This window comes from Pseudopipra pipra, chromosome 6 (assembly GCF_036250125.1).
Source record: "Pseudopipra pipra isolate bDixPip1 chromosome 6, bDixPip1.hap1, whole genome shotgun sequence".
NCBI classification, from domain to species: domain Eukaryota; kingdom Metazoa; phylum Chordata; class Aves; order Passeriformes; family Pipridae; genus Pseudopipra; species Pseudopipra pipra.
This window is the reverse complement of record NC_087554.1, coordinates 31,404,221-31,423,108: the sequence shown is the minus strand read 5'-3', so window position 1 is coordinate 31,423,108 and position 18,888 is coordinate 31,404,221. Positions and strand designations below refer to the sequence as shown.

Sequence of the window (18,888 nt, the reverse complement as noted above, 5' to 3'; positions counted from 1 at the left end):
TAAGACTCTCTCAGCCTTATTATCCACAGGTCAGATAAGTTGACAGCTGTTTTCCCTGCCTTCTTTGTGTGTGTTTTCATGGTCTTTTTGGTTCCACCCTTAAGAGATGCTATTTGCTTAGATATGCTTTCAGGATCCTGGCTTTCCCCTGTTCTACTTAAGTGAAAATTGAGCTCGGCAATCTAATTCTTGGACCTTATAGCTTAGTGTCACTTACAATGGATGTAAGTGGAAATACAAGGCTTCTTCTGTTTGAAAAATAATAATGAAATGTGTCTGTGCTGCTCAAGTAGAAGAACCAGGAGCGAAACTAATAACATGAATTTCTCAGTTGTGCTTCAGTGCCCAAATTAGTGAAATGTGAATTCTTTTGGTTTTGGTAATCATGAAGCTGTCACTTATAACAGAGTGTGTAAAATAAAGTGAATGCTCTCTCAGCTTACATAGCTTTGAAAATACTCTCGAAGCAAAGTGAAGACTTCTCATCACTGCTCCTTCTGTCCTATTCCTTGCGTAATTTTTTTCTTCCTTTAATTTTAAAAGTATTTTGATTAATAAATGGAGAAAATAGGCAGTGAGTAGTCTATAAATGGATTTTTTAAATCATCCTTATGTATATAAGACACTTGTACCAATTAATTTGCTTGCTGGAACATTGTAGGATAATAATGTGTCAGGGACTGCCTTTATAAGGCTACCTTCCAGGAATGTTATAGAGTTTCAATGTATTTTGTTTGCTTTTGTAGCTTTTACAAAGAATTGAAGACCCTAGTATTTGCCTTGCCATCAGTGAACAGTCCCTTGACCAGCATCCAAACTTGGCAGCCTCTCACTTCTTGGCTGATTACCTCACAGCTTACTTCTACGCGAGTTTGACAACAGCACGCCGCAATGAAATCCAGGCACTCTACATAGGATCCAAGGTGAGTAACACTCTTGCACTGTGGGATTAATGGCAGTATAGAATTGTATAAGTAATTTTATAATGCATAATATTGTCATAATATGAAAAGTCTGTAGGTATTACCAGAGCATTCTCACCATATTGGGTCTAAGGTCCTGAGTCTCAGGATCCAAAGGAAAGTTAGAGATGCCTTAAAACTTCTCTTCCGCTTCTCCATCTTTGCAGTATGAACAGAGCAGTCTTGTGTTTGAGTTGTAGGGAGTAGAGGAACACACAGACTAAAAGAGGGTAGGGTAGAATAAAATAAAATTGTGGTGTTTATCAGAACAGTTGCTATCTTTGTCCCAAGTGAAGATACTTGGGACTCAGCTGATACTCAGCTTACTTTCTGTGTCAATAACACCAAGTGTCCTATATATGCCACCTGTGTGGTGTCTTTGACACTTCATGTTTCTCCTGAGTGCCTTCCAGAGACAGACAGTATCACTCCTTTTTCTGGATGGCCATTGTCTTTGCAGGTTCTGTGCTCAGCCTGGGAATAGATGCATTAATCAGTACATTACCTTAGTTGAATGCTTTACATGTAAACAAAATATAGTGTAATGTCGGTTTTGGTGTAGGACTACAAATAGCAGCTCTCTCCAGTGTGTGCCACAACAGTATTCTGCTGGGCTTCCTGTGTCCTTATTTGTTCCTTTTGAAGACATTATTTAATTTGAAAAGTGTTCATATTAACTGTCTATCTAGAGGAGAATTGCTCTTATTTTCTCCTCTTAACATTTCCTCAAATGATGGAAAGATAAGGATTGGGCTCATATGCTTTTTATAAGCTTATTTTAGTAAGAAAATGTGCTCTACTCTCCTACAACATACTTGTCACGGGGTCACAAAAGGTTTCTACTCTTCAATATCCTCTGAAATGAGGCAATGTTTTATAGAATAGAAAGTGGAAACTGAGTAATTTCTGCAAATCCACTCAATAATTTATAACAGAAGTAGGAATGGGTCTGAGAAGTCCCACCTCCTTTTTTTTGGCCTCCAGCTGTTATTCCGTTCTCTGCATAAGCTACTGTGCTAGTTTCTTGTCAACACAGATTTGAAGGTGTATAATTTTGTCATACACTTTTTTCTTGTGTCTCAGGTGCTGCTGACTCTACCTGAGCTCTCCCGTGTTAACTACTTCCACCTCTCTTCAAGGCCACTGCTCATGCTGGAACAGCTCCTCATGAATATGAAGGTGGACTGGGTAGCTGTCGCTGTGCAGACACTGCATCAGCTCTTGGCTGGGCAGGAAGTTGGTTTTACTGTAGAAGACATTAACAATTTGCTTTCCAAGTATGCAGAAAAAGCTCTCAACTTCCCTTTCACATTAAAAGAAAAGAGATCAGGTGACTGCCTATCAGAATGCTGTTTTTCATTTTGGAAAGAAGGGCCAATATCCCCCCAGAATCATTTCAGCAGTCATGCCACAACATTTTTAGATGTGTGCCTCCAGTCTCCCTCTATCTCAGATCATGTTCTTCAAGTCTTTGCCTTTCTTGTAAACAGATATTTTCAAGGACCAACAGCTTCAAAAATTTCTTGGACTTTTCCTCTATTGCTCCTTCTTGGGGTTTTCTTTTATTGCATGATACTGATCAATTTTATTTTATTCTTGTTTAAAGTGAAGTCACTGATTGACTTAAGCAGTTCTAAAACCTGCAGCCAACTGCATCTTCCCTCAAGTAGAATGGGGATTGAATCTTCTGTAGTATTTTCTCCTACCACAGTCCTATTCTTTTTTCTCATATAGAAGACTTTTAAACTTGTAATTCTGTTTAACATTCTCAATCTGGTTCTTCCTTCTGGTTTGCCAATCCCTTTTCATCCAGGTTGTCTTTGGTTCTCCTACATTTGGCTCCTATTAAGGTTTTAGGGTTGGAACAGCAGAGGGTGCTACAGATCCAGTCCAGTGCTTTAAGTGTCACTGTATTAAAAATATGTGTACCTATCTATATCTATTTATACCTACAGATATGGTACCAACTTGCATTATGCCAGTTTCCGAATGTTGACTTCATTTTGTGATTTAAAGATGCAGCTCTTTCTAATGTAAAAGCATCAGACTTATCTATCTCTTCCTGCCAAATGACCCATATATTTGAAAGTATGTACATTCCTTCCACTGCAGTGTGAAGCTTTTTTTGCCATGAGGATCTTGTGTCAACCAGTTGTTTTTACATCTGAGATTTATTCTCTGCTGCATTATTCCCGTACCTATCAGTAATCATTGCTTTGATAAAGATCCCTTTCTTTGTTTTTTAGGTAATTGAAATTTATATAGTTTTGCATTAATTGCTGTGGACTCATTTTCATGAAAACAGTAATTTTTAATTGCATGAATAGTCTTGTGTTGTGCTGACATTCTTATGTACTCCTGTGAATGGATTCCTCTAATCTTGAAAACAGGTAGATGTATTTGGCCAGTGTTGTCCTAATTTTTTTTTCCTTTCTTCCCTTTGTCCTAGATTCTCTGATACGTATCCAAGAAAGTCTCAATCAGGTATTGGAGTGTGAAGCATCGTCTAAGTCGGGATCATCGGAACTATCTCCTGTCAGCTTTACTGGTAAGATAAAGACCTTGGTGCCCATCATGGTTTAACCTCAGCAGCACCTAAGTATCACACAGCTGCTCACTCACTCCCCCCACCAGCCCCTTCACAAGTGGGACGTGAAGGAAAATTGGAAAAGAGTAAAACCTGTGGGTTGAGATAAGGATAATTTAATAACTGAAATTAAGTTTAATACAATAACAATAATGATGAAGATACTGATGATGAAAAGGGATATATGAAAGTGAGGAATAAAACCCAAGAAAAACAGGTGCTGCAAAATACAATTGCCCACCACCCGCTGACCAATGCCCACCCCATTCCCCAGTAGCGATCAGCCCCTCCCAGCAAATTTTCCCTAGTTCGTATACTGGGGATGTTGTTCTATGGTCCTTAAATTTAGGTTTTTTCTGTGACCTGAGGAAAATAGCACACCTTGTTTTTTCTGAGAGGCTCCACTTACAGTTCTTATACACAAATAAGTAGAAACTTAAGCAATTTAAGCCAAAACAACTGAAGAATATTTGTAGCTAGGAAGCAACCACAAATTCTTCTATAGGTTCTGTTCAGCATCTAATGCAAGAGGTGCTCTCTTTGTAAGAGGTGGAAAGCGTGGGTAGTGTTTTCTGGTACTCAAGACCCCATCACACAGCTTAAATCCCATTCCATGCTTTTCATGGCCTGGCTCATTTTCAGGTGTAACCATATCTGCAAGTCCCAGAGACAGGAGTCTGCAGCAGAATTTGTTTCCTCAAGAATTTGTGCCTCCTGAGAAGCCACCACCGAAGCAGCAATGGATACCTGATGACACTGAAACGATATGTATGGTTTGCAAAACTGAACGCTTTACTATGGTAAGGCACAAAAACAAAATACAGACAATCCTAGAACTGTGACCTTAATATGAACGCTTCCTCATAATCTCTCTTAAGATACACTGGCTAGTTTAAGCAAGGTTATCTGCATCACCATAGGCCTGATAAGATTGCCAGTCCTTTGATATTTAACCTTTAGTTTCAATTTAGTGTAGTTGAGGAGTCTGGCAACAGTTAGCTCCTTTTAGAGTTCTGTGAAATGATAGAGCCTAAAGAGGATCTGGTCATCAGAGAGAAGACAACTATGACATCTCAAAAATGTGTAACAACAGCAGTATTAATATTTCAAAAGGCTGTCTAGTTGACTGTGCTGGTTGGTAAGAAATACCATGATCATCATATAATTCAGGTTACCAGTATAGAAAATTAAATCTTTGCTGTTGGTTGCACTTTTCTAAAACGTACTGTTTCAGAGTATTTAAGCAACTGCATTGGTACTCTAAGGGAGAAGATTAATTTTTAATCTTGCAGGCAATCTGTTATCTTCTACTGCTTAGAAACAGTACTGTTTTCTCAAAGTAGCTGTTGCTTCTGAATTTTGAAACTACTGAGATGGTGTCAGAAAAACAGTCTACAGCTTTCTAACTTTTCCAAGAGATGATCTGATTGTGATAAAAATTGGGACAATTTAAATAATGGAAAGCCCAAGACTGCAGCAAACGTATTTTAAATACTGGCCTTTGGGTTTTGGTTTTTTTCTTTGCCATGCCCTCTTCAGAAAGGAATTGTAACAGGGAGAATCAATCATTGTGTAGTTCTGAAAAGCCTTATCCTGCATGATGTTTCCTCTCTTCAAATGGAGTAAGTTTACTCATGAGTGGAGATAGATACAGGAGGGGACTTCAGTAAATTTTTTGTGGCTCATCCATAACCTCTTTTGCTTAGTTTAACAGGCGCCATCACTGCAGGCGCTGTGGGAGGCTGGTGTGCAGCTCTTGCTCCACCAAGAAAATGGCAGTAGAAGCTTGCAGAGAAAATCTGTCTCGTGTGTGTGATCAGTGCTATGGCTACTGCAACAGAGAAGGTCTGCCTGGCTCAGTGCAAGACACAAGCCGGTGAGTCTTTCTGCTCAAGTTCTCCTCAGTTACATGTACACAGCAGAGTACGTGAATGGAATGAGAGAGGCATAAGCATTTGGTTTATCTGGATAATATAATAACATGAGTTTTTTGGCCTCCAGCTGTTGAGATTTCCAGGTTTAATAGGTGTGGGAATGTTCCTTGCGCCTCAGTTTACTTTTCACGTTAGAAAGGACACTGGAGAGCAAGACAAGTCTTGAATTCTTTAAGCATCAATTAATTATTAACTTAAGAATTGAATGCTTTGATGCAAAACATAGCACATACTGCTACAGTGTGACAAAGTTTCTTGTGGTATACTCCGTTCCTGGATTAGCATTGCATGTTGACAAGCTCTACTGAACATATCAATGTTTTAATGTTATTCCTTAATCCCTTGATTTTTGACTCCTTGAACCCTTGGGGATTAAAAAGCAAGTTTGTGATTAGATAGGCTTTGAAACTGCCTTTATTAAAAGGGACAGCTGTGATGACATATTTTCATGATGTGGTTGCTTTAAACTGAGAATAGGACTGAAATTTGTTGTGAGTATGTAGGTCAGCTGCTGAGAAGTGCAACTGAAAAGAGTTTTACTCTCTGTGACCTTGAGCAGGCTTGACAGGGTCACAGAGTAAGATTTGCTCTTTCCAGCCACGCTTTCAGGTGCATTTCCTCTTTTCCTAGCAAGCCTGCAGATAGCAGTAACCACTATGGCAGTATCGGCCGACTTCCTAGGAAAAGAGCAATACTGTGCAGATCTGAAGAGGAACCTGTGAAAAAACAAGGAGTCACTTCTAGCTGAACCAGTTTGCATCAGAACAGTTGCTTATGCTGCCATATTAGGTCAGCAGAGCCTAACTGTGAGCTTGAATACCACCTGTCATGTTTTAATTCATTAGTGCCTGGGTTTTTTTATATTCACCATATTTGTGTATCAAAACCAACTGCATCTTAAAGACAGAGACCCAGATGCCAAAGACTTCATTTTAGCTCTGACGTATCCTGATACTGTGCAGTTCTCATTCTCAGTGTCTGCTTTTTTATGATGTGTGCAGCTATAGTACTATTCCTACAGAAGGTCATAAGAGCCAGTTACTTAGTGCAGTTGCAGAGGTGGGATCTTAGATTTCCAGACAGAAGGGGTAGTGGCAGGGCAGTGGGTTGGATAGGACAGGGAGGAATAGATGTTAGATTTTTACACAACAGTGTTCTGAGAAGGCTAGCCACAGTAATGTCTTTTAAAACTGTGTTTCCCCCAGTGTGCTGAAGTAGGCATGATGGTTCTTTCTGTCATTTTATTGCAGAAAAGAAGAAGATCAGGACCAAGTGGAAGGTAAGGAATGGAGTAATGTTAAACCTCTATTTTTTAAAGCTCCTCATTAGCAGTTAGAAACTGGAAGCTGATACATCTAGAAATATCTAGTTGCAGCTGAAGAGTGATCAAAACTTCAGTTACATAATATCACTGATGATTTTTGCATGTACAGGCTGAAGGGAGCATTCCAAACTTCCATAAATTGAGGTTTAGCGGAGATGTCTGAACAGTATTGAATGTGTTGGATGGCTGTAAAAGATAGGAACTGAAAAACAGCTATTGGAGTATGCACTTTGCATTCGAGAAACAGTCAGAGGCTGTGATATGAGTAGGAATTAATTATCCCACTACAGAGCTGTTCTGAGTGGTTCTCTTTTTACAAACCATGACAGTACAATTCTGAATACTACTCAGTGTGCTGTGGTGTTTTATACCCCATGCTGGCTGGACGTAGCACAGAATGAGGCCCCTCTCATGGGTCTGGTTGTGTCCTGAGTTCCATTTCTTGTGCTGGTTGTGTGAATATAGTAATTTTTCTTTAATGTCTGTTTCCACATCTAATATGATAAAGTGTCAGGAATAATAACAAAATTTAATTGACTTCTTTTCTCTGCCATACCAGAAGGTATTTACTGTATTTTTTCCTTGTTCTAGTGTTTGAGGTCATTCTGCAAAATTTTCCTACACCGATGTGAAATTCTGTCAGAACAAGATATAGTTATTTGAAGTTATAACAATGACATGAAACATGGTGCAAAATCTGCATTCATGTGTGTGCTACAAAGCAAATGAGAATATTTTTCCTCACTTGTTCCTTTTTCAAGTATGATGGACTATTTGAGCATTTTTTCCCCCTGCTGTTGATGGAAGTTTGCGTTACTGCTACCTTTGTTTCAAGACTGAAACAGCTAAAATGCAGGTTTTGAGCTGTTGCTTCTGGTTAGATCTTTCTCTTAGCTTGCAGCATTTCTACACATTACTGGACCTAATATGATCCGTTCAATAAGAGTGAATAAGAACAATGTGGAAATCCTCAGATTTAAGAGGGAAAGAGTTTTATTTTGCTTTTCTGACTTATGTGATGCCATTGTGAAGAAGGCTTATTGAATGTTTTCAAGCCTGGTTTATTTTTGTTAATCCAGTTTCCTATTCAGTTTAGAAATGGGTGGAGGGGATGCTGGCTTTTGGTTTGGGGCTTGTTTGTTTATTTTTATTCACCCTACAGTTTTAGAGTTACTCAACACTCTAAAAAGTTATGTGAAATCTAGATCAGTAAATTTTGAGACTTCCTTTTTTTTTCCATTTTCTTTTTCCCCCAGGAGGAAGTTGATCAGGGCAAGTTGGCGTTATTCGCCATTTCTTGGCATTGTGAGATTGGCCATTGTTTTTTTGGAACCACGGTCATAAACTTAAGCATCAGAGGGCTTGTGCATTCTCACCTACACTCAGATGACAGACAGTATTTGATTTGAAGCTATTCTGGGTTATGAATTTCAAAACAGATATTTCCTTAATCTGCAGGAAAGAAAACGACTTTTCACAGAAATTAAATGTCTTGAGTCATTTGGTCAAAACTCCAATTTTCTGCAGTACTGTTTTATATGAAAATCTAACATTAGAAGTTAGGTCATTTTCTCACAATCTTTTGGCTTAAAGCTCCTGGACTATATGTTCAAATAACCTGAATTATAGAAGATAGAAGCAGTTTTAAGTCAATTTAGCCTGTTTTTCTGTTTCCCTTTTGAGCCAAAACCCACAGCTCTCATATTTCCACTTGCCTCCTCAGAAATATTTAATGAGTTGTCTGAGGGAAGGCTAAAGAGTGGAGTTTCCTGTGCTTGATGCCCAGTAGGATAAGAGTTGGATAATCATTTGAAGATGTGTTACTGGAACCAGGTTTTGGTAACAGTTATAGTAAGTTTAGGTACAATTTGGCAGCCTGCTGAGGAATGGAAATATTTCTGTAATCTGTGTGCTGGACATATGATGCTGGTAGGAAATGACACAATGAGAGGATTATAGACAGCAGTTGCAGGACAGTGTAGGAATACTCTGTGTTATGTGTCCTTAGCCAGGTTTCTTGCTTCTTGTACAGGGATTTTAACTGGTGTTTTCTTTTTTGCTGCAGAAACTTCTAATAATGAATATTCCACAGTGGTGCGAACACCCAAGGCAACTGAGCTTGAATGGATTTTTTCCCTGAATGAAGAGGAGAATGAAATTGTACGCAGTGAATTTTATTATGAACAGGTGAGAAAGAGAATGCAGTATAAGCAGTTCCCTGGAGAACTACGTTGATACCTATATTTGTCTGTCTTTCCTCAAATTGTCAGGCTCCCAGCTCTTCCTTGTGCATTGCCATCCTTAGCCTGCACAGTGACAGTGTAGTGTGTGGCCACCAACTGATAGAACACTGCTGCAAGTTGTCCCAGGGGCTCACTAATCCTGAGGTGGATGCTGGTCTCCTTATGGACATCATGAAACAATTGCTCTTCAGTGCCAAAATGATGTTTGTAAAAGCTGGAAGGAGCCAGGATCTAGCTCTCTGTGACAGGTGACTTAATCAGTTGTTCACTAGGATGTATTGAGATACTGTTGAGAGCATTATCCTTTTTCACTGGGAGTGGAGGGTGGGAGGGTTGTTTTGTGTTTGTACTGTGGACATTTTAAACAAGAAGTTCATAATGTAATAATAATATAAGAGTTCAAATAGTAGAAGTTCAAGTAATATGACCACTTAACAGTTACTGAGGAAATTCTCTGATTAGGAAGAAATTATTCACAAAGACTAAGGTAAATATTTCACTTCTGATATTGTGTATCTGCTTTCAATCTATATTTTAATACAGGATTTTAAACCTGTGCTTCCTGTGAATGAACATTTTACACCTCTTCAAGTTTTGTCCTACAGAACTTGAGGTGCCAGGTGTAATATATAAATTTCACATGTACTGTTTTGATTTGGCAAGATAGAGATGGTGTCTGCAATTAGCATGTTACACTGAACATGGCAAAAAACCCTCAAACAATAACAAGTGGTTTGAATGGGATAGTATGATGGATAGAGAAACCTGGTACACTGGTGCTTAGGAACCACTGTTCTAAGAGATGTCATTGACATAAAGTTCTTTACTGTATGATAATAGTGAAAGTGTATGTATTTGTTTAACCTCTAGCTACATCAGCAAAGTGGATGTGTTGAATATTTTGGTTGCTGCTGCCTACCGTCCTATACCGTCTTTGGATCAGATTCTTCTCCCAGCAGCAGTAACAAGATTAAGAAATCAGCTTCTGGAAGCAGAGTACTATCAACTAGCTGTAGAGGTAATGCCAATGGAGGGATGTCAGTGTTAATGCCTCTGTACTGGCTTCTGTTTTTCTCCCTCCTGAATTCAGATGGATATGATGTGTGAATGGACAATATTTAAACAGTTACAAACTGAGATTAAGTTTGTAGACAAGGAAGAAATAATTATCTGGACATGAGAAAAAATTTCTGAGAAGGGAAAATCCTGCTGTGGAGCAGGCTGCAGAAGGGAAAGGTAGCGACCTTGCTTTCTGGTACAGTTAAGGTTGGAATGGACTAACTGCAAGAAAGTCATTAAATGGAGGAATTTTGCATCCAGTAGAAGGAATGAGACATCCTTTGTGGCAGGACTTTATCTGAAGCTTGTATGTTTGATTTTATTTGTCTGTAATCCCACAGCAGACAAAAGTAAGGCACCTTTTCTGACTTGGAAATCAGCAATGTTGACAAATCAGTGCATCAGAGCTCATCTGGTGTAGTTTATCATATTCTATCTTCCTCCTACTCCCAGGATATTGTACTCCTGTATGATGGCATTGCAATTTGTTAAGTACAGTATTATGATACTACAAACAGGATTATGATTTTTTAAGGGGTAATAAACAGATGACCTATATGAATAAAAAATATTAATAAATAGATAACCTATATGAATAAAAATTGCTCATATTTAAAAGCAGCTGGTCAGCTGAAGAAAATCAGGAATAAATTTTATCAGCAAAGTTGTATGAAATAAAAAATATCCTGGCAGTTCGTGAAGCGTCTTCTGTTGCTTTTTTTAAAACCACAAACCTGATGAATTCTGCTCTGTAAAAATCATGTGCTTTAGAAAAGCACATGTGAAAATGTCATGTTTTAAAACTGATGAACTGAAATTCCCAGATAAACTTGTACGATAAAAAATACTTCCACATTTGGAGATCCTGGGTGTTTTGGTAGTTGGCCTTTTGTGCCAGTAATATGGTAATAATCGGCATGAGTTTTTCATGTGTTTTTTTACTGTTTTTTTGTTTTTAATGGGAAATGCACTCTAAGAAGTGAAAGGTCACAATCACAGACTGTATGATAAGCTAGTTTTCCTATTTTCTGTGCTGGGACTGTGTTGCATTACATTTTTACATCATTTGCAATAACAAATTATTTTGATTTTAGGTTTCTACAAAATCTGGATTGGATCCAGGTGGAGCATGGCATGCCTGGGGCATGGCTTGCCTTAAAGCTGGAAATTTAAGTTCAGCAAGAGAGAAGTTTAACCGATGTTTAAAGCCACCTATGGACCTAAACCAGCTGAACTATGGTTCAAGGCTTCTCCAGGATGTGATACAGTACCTGGAGGCCACGGTGAAGCCGATACTCATTGCAGTAAGAATCTTCTGTCTGCTCTGAAGGGCTATAGCAAAGCCAAGTAATGATGTTTTAATACACATCTTATAGCAATGCATGTTGCAATATCAGGTGTTAGGGGTTTTTTCCTTCTTTGTCGTGATTGCATATCACAAAACAAATACTGTTGAAAAATTTGTTAGGTGTTTCATCACAGGATTTGATAGTAATTTGGGGCATACTTTGTGGAGGGGAAAGAAGCTGTACTGCTTAACATGTTATTACTACAGTTTGAGGAAGCTAAACTCAATCCCTGCAACATATTGTGATTCTACACTGATGCAGTTTTTCTACCGAAACTCTGATAACTTTGCAGGAATCCAAAGGAGAATTTCAAATGCTGCCCACTCTTCTTTTCTCATGAAAAAACACAATTACATGGTTTGGAATTAGCTCTGGAAGTCCGGATTAGGGACCAAAAAATTACTTTTAGGATCTAAATAACTGCAGAATCATAATGATTAAAGACCACTTAGTAGTACATATTTTAGGAGAATGAAAAAGCCAGTTTGAACTAGGCTATTAAGTAGCTGTAGGCAGTGGAATTGTGTTTAAATAAGCCTTCTGCTTGTCCTTGGAAACAGCCATGCTGGCTACAGCAACATTCAGCACCTCTGTTGATAGCAGGGTTCCAATGTAGTGTTTATGAAAAGCATTACTGGATTCTCATCCCTCTAAAATAATACATATTTTAAAAACAACAATAACAGAAATGCTTTAGGGCTGAGTGACAAGACCTAACTGAGAAGAAAATTTTTCTCTTACCACTTGTCATTGATTCTCTGTGTTAACGGCAGGATGATGATTACTTTGCCACATTGAGGGAACTTGAAGCAACACTGAGAACAAGAAGTCTGTCTCTGGAGATGATGTGTGAGGGGAAGATTCAACACAACAACTACTATCAGGAGTGCTTGTTCTATTTACATAGTTATGGCACTAATCTGGCAATAATAAGCTTTTATATGAGGCATGACTGTATGAGAGAAGCACTGCTTCACTTGTTAAATAAGGTGAGTAATTTAATTTGCCATCACTGAAACTGAAATTTGAAAAATGGTAATGAGCATCATGTAGTGTTCTGGGTAGTTTTCTGCACAGGAGTTTTCTGAGGTCCTGAATGTTGTTATACAAACTATCCAGTGACTGACAGTTCAGTCACATGAAAAAACAACTTTGATCTTTATATCTCGTGTTTAATCTCTCTTCCACGTTGTGTTGAAACAGGAGTTTCTAGAGAGGAGAAAACTCTGCTTCTTTTTTTTTTTTCATAGATGTTCTGCATCAACAGCACTTTGTCTTTTTTTTCTAAAAAGCTGAATACATGGGACTGTTGTCATACAGTTCAGAGGACATGGAAAATTTGCCTTTGAAATATGTCCTCTATACCAGTTTAAATTTGCTTTTTAAAAAAATTGCCTATTTTTGCAATGTTGGTGACATAACTTTACTGGTTAAGTAGTAGACTTAAAAAATTCTCTAGGCATACAATTTGATGGGTAAGTTTTGGGCAAGGAAACTGGTAGTGATCATGCAAACTAGAGAGCAGAGTTTGTTACCCTGAAGCTGTAAGGTACTGAGCTTCTGATGAAACATTTTGCAGTTGGTTGGAAACATTTTATTTGTATACTTGTATCTTATTCTGAGATTTAAAACAAAAAAAAATCAAAAAAATGTCATATCAAGTTTTTAGAACATATATACAGGCCATGTTGACACATATTAATGTTACTATGAAAAGAAACACATGTGAGGCTGCATTTGTGAGACCATAGTCAAGAGAACAAGGGGAGTAAATATCCCCCTCAACTCACTGCTTGTAGGGTTTCATCTGGACTACTGTACCCAGTCGTGGGTTCTGAAGTACAAAACAGACACTGTCAATGTGGAGCAAGTCTAGTGGAAGGCCACCAATGGCTGGGGGCCTGAAGCACATGATGTAAGAGGAGAGTGATAGAGCCAGGTTTTTCCAGGTGAAAGAGGAGGCAAGAGGAGACCTATGTGATGTTTTCAGCTACCAAGTGGGTGATTAGAGGGAAAATAGAGCCATGCTTATCTCACATGCATCCAGTAAAAGGGTAAGAGACAGTGGACACAGTCTGAAGCAAGGGAGATTCCAACTGGATATAAAAGAAAAGTTTTGAGGTTTTTTTCAGTGCATGTATTTAGACATGGGAACTGGGCTGCAAAGAGGCTGTTGAATCACCCTACTTTGTCATGCTCAGAACTTAACTGGACAGGTCCAAGAACAATGTGACCTAACTTGGAAATCATTCTTTGAGTGGTGTTTTGAACAACATGACCTTGAGAGACTCCTTTCAATATAAATTAGTTATTAATTTTATGATCTCTGTCACTTAATACTCCTTTATGTTACATAAGGAAAATAAGCTACAGTGGCTATGCTTCAAGCTAATTTTTGTTTGTGTAGGAATCCCCATCAGAAGTGTTTATTGAAGGGATCTTCATTCCAAGTTATGAAAGTGGAAAACTGCATATGCTGGAGAACTTGCTGGAAACCATTGATCCAGGATTGGAGAGCTGGGGAGTTTACTTGATTGCAGCCTGCAAACACTTGCAAAGAAAGAACTATTACCATATTCTGTATGAGCTGCAACAGTTCATGAAGGTAAGTTGAGGGACAGTGCCATCTTTTTCAGTGAAATGTTGAATACTCTCAGACTTTGGGTCATTTACTTTGGTGTAAATCTCTGTGCTGGACAAGTATATTTTTGCTACTTTACAGTCCTGAAAAACAGATAGAAAGGCTGAGCCTCACTGAAGCTGACCTGCTGTTTGTGTCATAGATCTGACACATTGCAGTAACTTAACTGTGCTTAGAAGAAAACAGAGCATTACCTGCTTTGTGTGAGCACTTTAGTACAATGATTAGTTTGGTCCATGTGATCTGCAGTACATTTCTTCTAGGATCATGTCCGTGCTGCCATGACCTGCATTAGATTTTTCACTCATGGAGCAAAGTCTTACACTGAACTGGGAGGAAAACAGACGTGGCTTCTAAAGATCAAGGACCACCTCAAAGTCTACCTGCAGGAGGTCTCAAGAAGTTCAGGAAGGAAAAAAATGGCATTCACTTTCCGGAAGAAAATGTCTGCTACAGATGTGTCGAGGTATCTATAAACAAAAAGTTGAGTTATAGGAGAGGGGAAATTCAGGCTTTAGACTCTTTTTTTTTTATTGATTGCATTTAAGTTGGCTTTAGCTAACGTGTGCTGGTTGTGCCTGACCCAAATCTGACTTTTATGTAGTTATAAGTATAGGATTCCCATCACTTTTTCCCCCAACAGCCCAACCCAGGAGGTTGTTGATTGTTTCTACCAAAAATATGTCTGTGTATCAGATTATCTTCCTTTAATTTAAAAACCAAAAACTGTACAGTGCATAGACAATTATACATTAATCTACAATTTTTTTTCTTTTTCTCTTCCTTTCCTCTCCAAAAAGCAAGCAGCTTTATGGTGCTTCGCTGTCTACTGGAGTTAACTCACAACATTCAACTATGCACAAGTTATAGGTGCTAGAGATAATAGAATCCCTGTATTCAAAAATCAAAGTGTAAATTTAGCCAGATCTCTCATGTACTTGAGGTTTTATATCTTGGTTTCCTTAGGGGCTTTTTTCTTTCTTTTTTTAGGCTAGACACAAACTTGGGGGGGAGTGTGTGTGATGAAATGAAAAAGTGGGTGTGGATATTTATTTGGAATCCAGATTGTCTGGCTCACTTCTTTGAAATAATGTGAACAATTGCTTAACTTCAGCTTGTCATGCATGTTAAGCATACAGATCTGAAAGGCAATCTCATTGCTGCAGACTTGGCTGCACAAAAGACAAAGTCAAAAATAACTAAAATAATTCTTTATATCTTCTTTTGAAATTTCTTGAAAAAATTAGTAAGTTCACATAATTAATAATTGACACTTTCTCTATTGCAAAATAAAGTCAGAATTTTCTCACTCTCTAGGCACATCAATACAGTTGATCTGCAGATGGAAGTAACAAAATTCCTGCATCAGTGTGAGAGCTCAGGAACATCTCAAATGACAGGTTCCTCCTTGCCCACACTCTTTGGAAACAATAACATGAAAATGGATGTTGCTTGCAAGGTACTTACTGCTATTTTAAAGACAGCTCTATTTTCCATCAACAGTACTAACTTGATATGAAGGTTGAAGCATTTGATGGCTGGGGCAGCCAGTTGTGTTTTTCATGGGCAGGTTACTTATGCATGCATGCAACCCATCATTTATGAAAAGTTCATGATTTTCCTCAAAGTAGCAGAGAACATGAGAACTTGGAGCTCCTCTCCTCAAAGTTCCAGTTTTCAGAGGCAGAGGATCCCAAATACAAATAGTAATATGCCTTTTGATTATACATCCTATTGTGTTCTGAAGCAAGGCAAATACTGCTGCTATTCTAACCATTCTTAACTTTAGCTCATCTCCATCTCTAAGTTGCCTAACATCCCACAGGGAATCAATCAGTATGTGTGACAATAGACCCTATATTTGCTGTACTTGTTGGGATGGTGCTGTTTCCTGTTGAAGTAATGCATTGTCTTTTGACCTCTGGGCAAAATCTGAATTTGCATTAATATTATTTAACTGTATGTAATGAAAAAGGCATGTGCACCCCCAGACTTGTCTGTGCCTTTCTTTTCAGGTCATATTGGAAGGCAAAAACATTGAGGAGGGGTTTGGGATTGCATTTAGAGTTCTCCAGGTATGGAAAAGCTTGATATTATTACAAAACAATATTATTACAAAGTAACAATTACAAAGTAATAATTACAAAAGCAATATTATTACAAAGTAACTCCTGCAAGTAGCAATTGTTTAAACAAAAGCCCTTTTTTTTTTTTTTCCAAAATGTATTTTAAACCCCAACATAAAAAACCTCTTGTGAAGAAAAGTCACAAGTTCAAGTTTTATATGTCCATGTATTTGGAGGAAACTTGGTAAGGAGATTAAGATGCTGCTTCAGTAGGACATGTCCAAACTAATTGGGTCCTACAAAGGAATTAAGTACAGCTTTTCCTTTGCTGTACACCTTGTTCAGTGCCTTAACGCTGGCAAACCACAGTCATAGATGTGTGTGGGGAGCTCTGACATAGTAGCTCTCTGCAGTTCATGAGAGCCATGCAAAGACACAATGCATACATAAGGCCAGGGCTATCCCTGTACTATTCTCCTGATTTGAGACAGCAAAGCTGATTACCTGGAAACTCTCTGGGGATCTCTCTTTCTTCATATCTGGGTAGAAGTTGAGGTACTTATCAGTCAGCATAGCTCATGAGCCTCCTAAGTCTTCAGAGTGTTTTTTATCCATATGGTAAGATGGTAGAGGAGGGCTACTTTTGGACAGAGGTGGCACATGGAAAGAGTATTTATGGATGTGGCAGGCCCTGCTCCTTCTTTCAGGGCACAATGTACAAGGCAGAACACCTGTTTGTAGTGAGATGAAGAGCCTCAGAAAAATAGCACTTCTTAGCAGCAGCAGTCACTATGCCCCGGTAAAAATGGAGCGGCGAATCTAGCTGCCCAGCATAGCTTCTGTTTCCATCCTTTTTTTCTTGCCTTATTCATGGCGGGATCAGTCCGCAATTTTTATCATCTCTTCCTTCATATGGGAGCTGGTCAGTTCATATGTACAATGGTCAGTTGCCTCCTGTTTCTTGGAGTACACAAAGGGTGACTGCTGGTCAGTGGCTGGAGAAATGTAGTGTGAACATACTAAATGAGGGAGAGGTGGGTAGAGACCTAGGAAAGATCTTTTGCCAGAAGAAATAAAATTGATTTTTTGCCACCCTGAAAAGAAAGCGTTAACAGCGCTCTTGTTCTTAAGCAAAATTGATTTTTACCAGTCTGGTTATAGAAAACCTTTCAGCCAACCCTGAGCGTTAGTGACTGGAAGACCAGAGGCTCCCAAAACAGCTTTGACTTTTTGGAGCATGGTGTGCTATTTTGTCTTTAGGAGAGATTGTCTCAATTGTATAGACTCTCTGTGAGAGAACCTGCTGAGAACATTAAACACGTTGCTCCACTATTCCAACTACCTCTAGGACTTCCAGCTGGAGGCTACAGAAGTGTACAGCAAAGTGGCCAAGCAGCTGGTGAAGCAGCAGAAGTACAGTGAGATCCGGCAGCTCCTGAAGTGTGTCAATGAGTCTGGAGTGGCAGCAAAAAATGATGGGGATAACATTATCCTGAACTGTCTAAATGAGTTCAAGAACATTCCCGCTGAGGTAATTCCATCCTGGGTTGTGTCCCTTTTGAAGTAAAATGGGTATATACAATACTGCCTGCAGGGAAATCTGGTGCCTGTGCTGCTCTTCTAGTGAGTTTTTCAGATCTTCTGGCTCCGTACTTTGTGCATAGCTTAAAGATGGGAGTGCATGGTTTGCCTTATACAAGGTACTCCGAGAGGAAACAAGAAGTAGCTGTATCATGCTCCTGCCCTGCACTTCCCAAATGAATACCCATGGTAGGGAGAGAACCTTTGCTTCACAACATCCTGCCAAATGCTGCTGTTTGGAGTGGGAGGTGTTCCCTTCAATGGAGCTTCCCTGGCTAACTCAGAGAATGTGTCAAGGCAGAAGCCTTCTGCTTCCATAGGAGACAATTTTATGATTCCCTTTGCCTACCACAGTTTTTTTCCCATCACAGTGAAGGAAAGTGCTGCACTCTACTGTTCTATTAATCAGGTTAGGGGACACAATCCACCCTTTGGGTCAGGGTGGGCCATGGGGCCCAACTCCTGCTGGGGTGTAGAGAACCTACAAATTCATTTCATGTAACATGAGCCATGTCCCTGGGGGACTCCCAGGCTCATAGCATTCTCTAGAGATACCCCATAGACATGGAAGGCAGGAGAAGCTGTGGTCGAGGGAAGAATTGGAATTTTTATTTTTTTGTATTTTCTACATCTGTAGCCTTTGCAGTTGGGACAGTGCAACCACCTGCTGTGATCTCAGCAGCCCTTTCTGTTCACAGGGATTTGATCTCTGATGGGGTAGAGATTTGCAGACTATTGTCAGTTTAAATGTGAACACCTTTTCCCTTCTTTGGATACAGGATCTCGATAATCTGATTCAGGATATGGACAGTGATGAAAACAAGGTAAGTAAAAGTACAGTAGAGGAACTCTTTTAGCAAGAGCTGAACAGCCAAGTCTTGGTCTACAGCCTGTGGGTTCTCTTTCACGATCTTTTTCATCTTCATGCAAGCCAGACTTTTGAAGGCTACTTCCTAGATTGTAGAGATCGTAGCGAATTCCTCAAGGCCCTGGTGTTTGTGACTGTAGAGCTGTGACATGAAGGTACCAATTGGTACTATCCCTGTTAGCAACTTCAGAGTCCTCAGAGTGAGAGCTAGGCATTTGCTGTAGTGAGAGGAAAAGTGTTACAGAGGGGCACGTTGGTGGGTTTTTTGGTTTTG

The 18,888-nt window shown here is 39.1% G+C and overlaps 1 protein-coding gene across 5 annotated transcripts in view; it reads left to right on the top strand.

Annotated features, from left to right (window-relative positions):
* Positions 1–18,888, top strand: part of ZFYVE26 (zinc finger FYVE-type containing 26) — a 47,655-nt gene that overhangs the window by 25,613 nt on the left and 3,154 nt on the right. For 4 of the 5 annotated variants that reach the window (XM_064658341.1, XM_064658342.1, XM_064658340.1 and 1 more), the window contains 17 exons: positions 747–923; positions 2,046–2,292; positions 3,412–3,510; positions 4,192–4,349; positions 5,256–5,425; positions 6,734–6,762; positions 8,873–8,994; positions 9,078–9,298; positions 9,921–10,068; positions 11,204–11,413; positions 12,232–12,447; positions 13,866–14,063; positions 14,363–14,565; positions 15,417–15,558; positions 16,115–16,174; positions 17,514–17,696; positions 18,526–18,570. In XM_064658341.1, the coding sequence (XP_064514411.1) occupies positions 747–923; positions 2,046–2,292; positions 3,412–3,510; positions 4,192–4,349; positions 5,256–5,425; positions 6,734–6,762; positions 8,873–8,994; positions 9,078–9,298; positions 9,921–10,068; positions 11,204–11,413; positions 12,232–12,447; positions 13,866–14,063; positions 14,363–14,565; positions 15,417–15,558; positions 16,115–16,174; positions 17,514–17,696; positions 18,526–18,570 (2,628 nt within the window). Of the gene's footprint in view, positions 1–746; positions 924–2,045; positions 2,293–3,411; positions 3,511–4,191; positions 4,350–5,255; positions 5,426–6,733; positions 6,763–8,872; positions 8,995–9,077; positions 9,299–9,920; positions 10,069–11,203; positions 11,414–12,231; positions 12,448–13,865; positions 14,064–14,362; positions 14,566–15,416; positions 15,559–16,114; positions 16,175–17,513; positions 17,697–18,444; positions 18,571–18,888 lie in introns of those variants that run through there. The other variant, XM_064658343.1, reaches the window with a different exon arrangement.